The sequence below is a fragment of the Belonocnema kinseyi genome, chromosome 7, assembly GCF_010883055.1.
Source record: "Belonocnema kinseyi isolate 2016_QV_RU_SX_M_011 chromosome 7, B_treatae_v1, whole genome shotgun sequence".
Taxonomy (NCBI): domain Eukaryota; kingdom Metazoa; phylum Arthropoda; class Insecta; order Hymenoptera; family Cynipidae; genus Belonocnema; species Belonocnema kinseyi.
The window spans coordinates 70,099,105-70,108,521 of NC_046663.1; the positions used below are offsets into that span (position 1 = coordinate 70,099,105).

At 28.9% G+C, this 9,417-nt stretch overlaps 1 protein-coding gene across 1 annotated transcript in view; it reads left to right on the plus strand.

Annotated features, from left to right (window-relative positions):
• The first annotated feature begins 206 nt into the window (after positions 1–206).
• LOC117176494 overlaps positions 207–9,417 on the plus strand; it is a 14,952-nt gene continuing 5,741 nt past the window's right edge. The window contains exons 1-5 of the mRNA XM_033366748.1: positions 207–622; positions 719–969; positions 7,053–7,270; positions 7,346–7,601; positions 9,124–9,284. Of these exons, the coding sequence (XP_033222639.1) occupies positions 241–622; positions 719–969; positions 7,053–7,270; positions 7,346–7,601; positions 9,124–9,284 (1,268 nt within the window). The 5' untranslated portion in view covers positions 207–240. The remainder of the gene's footprint in view (positions 623–718; positions 970–7,052; positions 7,271–7,345; positions 7,602–9,123; positions 9,285–9,417) is intronic.

Below are 9,417 nucleotides of genomic sequence, written 5' to 3' on the forward strand. Positions count from 1 at the left end.
TTAAAGGCGATTGTACAAGCGAAATAATGTTTTTATAGATCAACTACCACGAGAAGATAGTGCATATTCATATGCTTTTTATTAGAAGGACCTTTTGTACAGAGATAATCTAATTAATTATACTTTTTACATCATTTTGTTTCTGTAAAAATTCGGATTTGTATACTGAATCGCCAGTGTTGAGTGTCAAACGCAATAGTGAAAATCAATTCAACAAAAGCTTTATAATTTGAAAACAATATGATACAAAATAAATTACATATTTTAGGAGACGAAATGATTCCAAGATGGTTTGAGATTTCTGTTTTGGAATTTCTAATAACTATACTAGTGTTTTCAATAGTAAAAGGAGAAGACATACATTTTTCGGAAAAGAATCTTTTATTGGAAGAGAATAAATATCATACTGATTCATTTAATAATATTGGTACAGGAACTAATTTTAAGACGAATGAAAATAGTGAAGAAAATGAGAACCTTGAAAAATCCTATTGGTTTTTGAACATACCACTTTTGCCTGTAGTGGTTGCGACTTCTAATGCTATTCCGGAAGGTCCATGCAAAAAACAGTTAAATTTGTATCTTAATCATTTGAAAAATGGGACTTTATGGGCGGCTGAAAGTATGTTTTACCAGAAATCTTATTTATTTTTCATATTTATGATATTTAAAAAGATCATATTTTGTCATTTGAAAACTATTTTCTTTCCTAAATAAGTGTTTGATTCATCGGCAAAATATCCTTACGGAATATTTGATGGGCATCTACGACATTTGGGAAACTTCGATCAGTGTTTTCGAATTAAAACAAAAATTCCAAATTCCGAAGGAGATGGAAAATTTGAAGAAATTCGTAGCAGATATTGTTTAGTGGATATTAAATACCAAGAAAAAGAAGAACCGAAAAATGTCCCTGGAAAACTTGATATTTGGTTCGACTCTCAAGGTTCCGCTTGGGAATCAATCAGAGTAAATATTAATTTAATTCCTTAATTAATTGTTTCCCATAGAGGAATAAGCTCAATTTTCAAATGTACTTTTTTACATTCTCATCCTAATGAGAAGGTATTGGTTTTATGTAAAATTTCACTTTGTCGGTTTTAATCAAATTTCCACGTTTTGAGGCCCACTGAGTCAAAAAAAAAAACAATTTTTACGAAGGTGTATGTCTGTCTGTAGTCTGTATTCTGTAGGCACGATTACTTTCGTAAAATTCATCAGATTGGATTCTGCTTTGGCACACTTTTTCAAAACCTAAGAAGAAAGAACAAGTTCGTAAACCAGCTATTTTTGATCAAAATTCAAAAAGTGAGCTCGTTTTCAAAATTTTTTAAACCACATTTTTTCAAGATTTCAAAATTTTATGAACGGTTATTCGTAGTACTTAAAAACCCAAACAATTTAGTTTAATGACTTTTTTCTATAAAAAGAAAATTATCAGAGTTAAAGCAGTTTCAAAATCCAAAAAAGCAAACTAAAATGAACATTTGAAGCCAAACAACGCATGATATGAAAAAAAATCAAGAGAAGAAAAATATTAATTTTTGAAAGCCCTATAAGATGATCATAACAACTTTTTTTAATTTGGTCGAAAAGTTGTAAATTCAAAATTTGATGGTACCAAAAATTTCTGAAACCACATTTTTCAAGATTTAAACATTCTATGTACGATTATTCATAGTACTTAGAAACTGAAACAATTTATCCCTATGACGTTTTTGTCTAAAAAGAAAATCATCAGAATTACAGCATTTTCAAAATCCAAAAAAACATACTAAAATGGACGTTTTAAGTCAAACAACGAATGATATGAAATAAAGTAAACAAAAGAAGAACGTTCCTTTTTTGAAGCTCTACAAGACAATGATAACAGCTTTTTTAATTTGGCCGAAAATTTGAAAATTCAAAATTTGATGGTACCAAAAATTTTTGAAACCACATTTTTCAAGATTTTAAAATTCTATGTACGCTTTTTCATAGTATTCGGAAACTCAACCAATTTATCCCTATGACTTTTTTCTATAAGAAGAAAATTATCAGAGTTACAGCATTTTCAACATCCAAAAAAAAAACTAAATGAACATTTTAAGCCAAATAACGCATGATATGAAAAAAAATTAAAGAGAAGAAAAACGTTGATTTTTGAAAAACCTACAAGATTATTATAACAACGTTTCTAATTTGGTCGAAAAGTTGAACATTTCAAATTTGATCTTACCAGAAATAATGAAAAATCCAAAAATTCCATTTTTTTGGTCAAACTATGCAATATACGCAAAAAATGAATAAGCTAAAATTGCGCGCCCTAGAAAGACCCACAAGTTTGTGATGAATCACTTTCCGATAGGACGCGTAGTTTTTCATTATAGTCGTAAAAAACAACATTCGAAATTTAAAAATTTTGGACTAACGACACAAGCTACGAAAAAAATTAGACAAAACTTGTTTATCTAAAAAAGAGCTATAATTTTTGTTAGGACACGTAGTTTTTGCTTTAGTCGTAAAAAATAACATTCAAAAACAAAATATAAAATTTTTTGGAAGAAACGACATAAGTACGAACTAAAATTAACAGACAACATTTATTCGCCTAAAAAGATCTATAAATTTATTATTAATCATTTTTTGAAAGGACTTTCAATTGTAAAAAATAAAACCAAAAATAAAAAAATTATAAAAACAAAGAAATAAGAGTTAGTATGATTCAATTTTTATGCATATTATGAATTGTAATGATATGCATTTATTGAAATAATACATTTTTCAGCGCAGCTTAGAATACAATTTAAAGCAAAATAAGAAACAAATATAAAAATAATCATGATAAATACAATTTTCTCTTTATTTTTCAATTTTTTAATAAGCAATCCCAGACAAAGTTACATGAAAAATGTATTATATTAGATATAAAAGTGTTGTGTATAATGTAGAAAAGTTGGCATGTTGAACAAAATCGAGTGCGAAACACGAGCTACGTGATGAGAATGTGTTCGTTAAAGCCAAAAGAGCTTTAACAAAAGAGAGTTCACAATCACATAATTACAGTTGTCGGTCTGTTGACCTTTGATTTCAAAAGTTCTGTGTACGAATGCGGGAGAAATGCAAAGACCGAGCGCGGTGTGCAATTGCTATCAGTTGCGTTCCGAAGGTGCGCTCAAATTCTCGAGCTAAGCTCTTTTAACGAAAGAGAATTGACAATCACAAAATTACAGTGGTGGATGTTTTGAGTCTTAACGTTGAAAGGTTTGCGCAAGAATGTGCGAAAATATAAAGACCGAGCGCGTAACGCCAGGTAAATACATAATCGAGCGCGAGATAAAAGGACAATCGAGCGCGAAGCCCAGTAACTCAAAAATACAATTTTTGTAAATGTCTATGATTGTGCAACTTTCTTCGGTTGACTGTATCTCGAAAAGAAAAACAGCTATGGTCATGAAATGTTGACGAATTGTAGTGCCGGTCGATGTCCAGGTCTGATAGACATTTAAGCAAAATCGGCCGTTTGAAAATTTATTTTTCGTTTAGATATTAAAAAAGAACTATTGTTTGTTTTAGAAAAACTTTTTTATATTCAAAAGACAACAATACTATATCTGGTGCATTTGCTTGCGTCATTTATGTGCGTCAATCAACCTATTGTTGAAAAATGTACACTGCAGTCCTGCTATAGAAGCCGTTTCGGGGGTACCCTATATCTCCTTCGAACAATCTCGGGACTCACCAAACCATAAACAATCAGGGCCGTCTGAATCATTTCTACTGGATTTTCTTATTACATTTTTTTGTTGAATCTCTACCATTTTAGTTTTATAATGTCAAAATGAACGTGAAAATGTCCGTGCTCGAAAATCAAACTTTATAAAATTACCAATTTTTAAGTATGTACGTACATATATCAGGGTGGTCATTTTTATCGAAGGAAAAAATTCTCGATCATTTGCCGGTTTTTTCACGGTTCGTAAACGATTTCTGAGGATCAATAAAATTAAAAAGTTTGAATTTTAAGGCTAAATATTTTTCCATTTAAAGTAGTAAAAAAATAAACTACAAACTAAATAACTCAAAGTGGAACTCTTAATTTTTAACTTTTTAAATTGAAGTTTAAAAGTTTTTTAAATGAAAATTTTGTATTTGGATACTCAATAATTTATGCGTATACAATAGAAGGTAGTAAAACTTTTTAACAGAAACAAGATTAAATGAAATGTAAATAAACAGCAAAATTTAGAATTTTTAACTTTTATAAATTATAGAGTTCAAAGATTCAGATTCAATTCTAAAAAGTCTAAATCCACGTTATCATTTTCAATGCTCTAAATTAAAAAATTAATCAATGAAATTTAAAGTTTTCTAAATTTAATTATTTTAAACAGTTTTAAGCTGCAAATATTGAAAATTGAAAGATTAGATTCTTTAACTGAACACTTCGTAAATTATAAGCTAAGCTATTTTTATTTCAAATATTTAAGACATCCTTGAAAAGCTTAAAAAATGTATTTCCAAATCTTAAGAAATCTAGAAGCTGTTTGAAATTTTTTCTAACTTGAATTATTTTTGAAATTTGTGCAGAACTTCTAAATATTCTAATAAATAATATATGTTAAATGATCAATTTTTTTATCGAAAATTTTCAACTTCAAACGCAACTGATTTTTATTGGTTCAAATCTTGTAGTCTACATTTTTTCATTCTTTAAATTAAAAATGTAAGCTCAAAAATGAAAATCTAAAATGTAAACCTTTTTAATTAAAAGATTTTCGAATTACGCATTCTAAAGTAAATTGTGTTATAATTGAAAATCTTTACCATTCAACTTATTATTCTAAAAGCTGTGAAAATCGAACTTGGACTGATTTTTCTTCTAAAGATTTGTAAATTTCCCGGTCAAAAAATAAATTCTGCAAACCAGACTGTTTTGAGTCATCTTATTTCATTTCGTCTAAAAGCTTATATGTTTCTTCGAAAGATAAATGCTTTTTCTTGTTTTCGTTCGACATTTTCCTAATGCCTGGTTACACCTGATTACGCAATGCATAACCTAAACACTGAGTGAATAAAGGGGAATTGAAACGAATTTACTGTCACATTTTTGCCACTGACTGAAAATGACTGAAGCATACGGCACGATTAACCACCAATGGTACGGCCCGCTTTTCTTCATACACTTCTGCGTTATTGTGGAGTTGCGCGTCTGATCTAGTGATGCCACTCTCTCGTCCTCTTGGACCACCTTATACGCTATAACGGGAACTTTTCTTGCAGGACTGCAGTGTATTACCTACAAACACCGACATATGAAATTAAAAAAAAATGGTTGTTTCTATTTACTTGAGAAAAACCTTATGCGTATTGGGAATACAACAATACTGCGCCTGACATTTTATTTTATTAGCGTCTTTGAGATACATCGATTGACCTATTTTTGAACCTTTTATGATCCACCAGTACCGATTTATAAAGTTTGGAAAAATCCGTGTATTTTGTTGATATGAGGCAAACTTTGTTCTTATTGGGAATAGTACAGTACTCTATCTGACATTTTATTTTATTCGCATCTTCGAAACATATCGAATGACTTATTGACAGACGTTCTATGATCCACCAGTACAGATTTATGAAGTTTAAAAAAAAATGGTGTATTTTGTTTATATGCGAAGAACTTTGCTCATATTGGCAATACTACAGTGATGTATCTGACATTTTATTTTGTTTGCATCTTCGAGATACATCGATTTAAATATTTTTGAACCTTTTATGGCCCACCAGTACCGATTTATGATGATTGATGTAATTGTTCGCTTCTCTAAGATGTGTGGATTGACCTATTGGCGAACTTTCAAGTACCATTCTTGATTATTAAATAGCTACCTAGAAATTAAAAAAAAAAAGATTACATTTTTTATATGAAGAAAATTTGTCTTTAATTTGAAATATAACACTACCATGAGTTAAAAAGTTGTTCATTGTAACAGAAAACATCAACTGACCTTCTGGTATGCTTTCTGTTTTTCTAAAAATACGAGTTACCGTAAGGCAGAAATAAAAGCTTGATAAATATTGAAAGTCTAAATTTATGCTTTAGTTACAGAAAAACCTCTTTCTATGAGAAAGAAAATTTATTTGATATCTATAAGAAATTAAAGTGCTCCTGAAACGAACATAAATAATTACAGAAATAATGAATACACCCATAGTACGTCGCAACGGTATTTCCATTAAAAATAATTTTTCCTCATCAGATTTTGTATCCAAATTTTCTGGAAGACTCCTTAAATACACAGAAGTCTAACAGTTTGAATACAGCTCATTTTAGTTAAACCTTTAATTAACGCTACTTTTTACATTTCAGCAATACCCTATATATTTTAAACACTTTTTTCTGTGTATGATCATTATTACCAGATTCATATTTCAATTTTTAAAGTTTAAAATTACTTGAATCCAAGATTTTAATTATTCCAATTATTTTCAATTTGATGAAAAATAGATTTGGCAATTTCATTATAATTATATTGTAAACTCAACATTCAAACATTCAGAACATACTTTTTTTTTAATTCTATTCACACTATAAATCCCTAAAGCTCTATTTCAGAATATTCTAGAAAAATGCAAAATATTTTGAAATAATCAAAAATTAAAGGAAAATTATGGAATATTATAGAAAATTGTAAGCCATTTCAGAGTAATCCAAAACATTTTAAAACATTCTGAAATATTCAAGAATTTTCTGATATTCTAGAACATTCTGATACATTTGAAAACATTCTAAAATATCGAAGAATATTTAAAAGGGAATACATTCCTAGAATATTCCCGATTAACACAATACTCCAAAAAATTCTGGAATTTTTTAGATAAATGCAAATCATCCGAGGATGTTCTACAATATTTTATAAAAGTCGAACATGCTTCAGAAAAATACAAAAAAATTGAAACTTTCAAGAGCATTCTACAATAGTTTTTAGCGATTTAGAAAATTTTACATGAAAGATATTTTGAACAATTTTGTTAAACCTAATGATCCGTGTGGTTTAATTTGCTTTCTTCAGGAAAAAGGCGATTTTCGAAGGTTTCAGCGGTATCTTTTGCAAATGGCCTTATGTGTGCCAGCAAGTTGCCACCTTGAAGATATTACAACAGCCTTAAAAAAACCTTTAGAAAAATTTAGCAAACAATACAATGTTGAAGTGCAAGCATCAATTCAAAAAGACCTCTGCCAAGCTGCTCACGAAGCTACAGAAATTTCTAATTACGCTATAGCTTACTGGTAATTCAAAATTCGAAATAATAAAAATTTAATTATTTTATCACAAAATGTTTAAATTTATTATTTAATTTACAGTATTGTCTTAATTTCAATAATCACTCTTGTAATAGTCAGCACTATATATGACGCTGAATCTAACGCAATAAGAAAGCAATCACTAACAAAGGAATTATTATTTTGCTTTTCCGCCCGCAGAAGTTTAAATAATATTTTCAGAGTGACTTATCGACATCGTGGACTTGATTGTTTACACATGCTTCGAATTATTTTTACATCTGTTGTGATAACAGGTCACAGACAAATTCAAACTTTACACACTTCGGACGTAAATGTACGATTTTTCGAATCTTAAAAATTTGGGAAATGATAGCGAACATAGTAATGGACGTCCCCACACACTTTTTTTTTGTTTTTTTATCAAAAAATTTTTTATATTGATAACAACGTGCGTGTACATTTCGAGGTTATGTGTGTTACAATTCACCCGAGCGTTACTTCAAACTACACAATATTTTTGGTCGAAAACTTTGGACTTACAAATAAACATAGTAACTAATCTCCCGGAACTAACCTTGTTTGCAGGCAATTAAAAAAGTTTATTTCATAGATAATTTTCAGAATATCGGAAAGGCAGAGACATATAATCGAAATATATTCAATAAAATAGTAGAATTTTCAACAACAAAAAAATTGATTTTCTACCAAAAGAGAGAAATTTTCCAGCTAAAAACTCGAAAGTTTGAGAAAACAGTTGCCCATTAAACTCGAAAAGGTGCATCTTTATCCTAAAAAGATGAACTTTCAACCAAGTAGTTTAATTTTCAAAAAAAAATTATCATTAAATAAACAGTTGAATTTAGAACTTTAACCAATTTTTTAAATTGAAAATCATTGAATTCAATAAAACAAGACGATTCTGGGAAAAAGATGAATCCTCAACCAGAAAAGATTAATTTTTAACCAAATAGTTGCACTGTAAACCAAAAATTTTCAACAAAACAGTTGAATTTTGAGGCCAAAAAGACGAATTTTCTATCAAATAGTTGTAATTTTAACCTGAAAATTTGAATTTTCTACAAAAAGTTAATTTTTAAACCAAATACAATAAATTTGTAACCAAAAATGGAATTATTAAATTTTCAGGTAAAAAATGGATATTAAACAAAAAAATAATTTGTAACAAAATAATTAAATGTTCCACGAAAGATATGGATAGATAATGATGGATGAATGAAGATGGATGAAGCAATAAAATTAATTTTTAACAAAGTTATTCAGCATTCGACCAAATACTTAAATTTTCAACAAGAAGATTAAATTGTATACCAAAGAAGACGATTAAAAAAAAACATTACATTTCAACAAATTGGTGGCAATTTCATCTAAAATCGAACAATTTTCAAGAATAATGAAATAGTTAAAGTTTCAGACAAAAAAATTAGTTTTCAACCCAAAAAGAATTAAATGCTAACAAAAAGAATCAACTTTCAACCACGAAGTCATCTACGAACAATCAAATTTTGCAAAAATTGTTTGGTTAAATTTTTAATTGAGAAAATTAATTTTTAACTAAAACCAACGAATTATTTAAAGAAGGGCAAAATATGGGAATGAGTATGAAGCCTGCATTCAGATGATTTACTTGTGAAATAAAATCCCTGATTGACTTTTTTTTTAAATTTCGAAAAAAGAGTATTCAGATTTATATCGTCCATGTGTGAGGTCACATTTTCCGTTACCTACTCTCCTATAACATTACAAGCTGCCATAAAACCTGTTACCCCTCGCCCCAACCGTCAGTCTGAATTAGTTTTTGAATGGCCTCTAAATTATACAATTTTAAATTCCTTTAGACTATGACTGGGCCCCTAGGGATGACGTATCACAATGGATCTATTATCGTGGATGGATTTCTTGGTATCGGAGGGCTTGTATTGTCTTATCAATTATTAGAATATCTGGAAAAGTCAAAACGATTAAATATGCCGTTTTTGATTATAAATCGATTTGTGAGGTAGGTAGAGGCTTTTTATGAAAGAAGTACTATTTGAAATTTTTAATTCTGAATTTTTTATCTTCAGCATTTTAAATTAAGATTGTCTGATTACTTTTGTTGCAGTTTCAAATTAGAATTATTCACTTTGAAA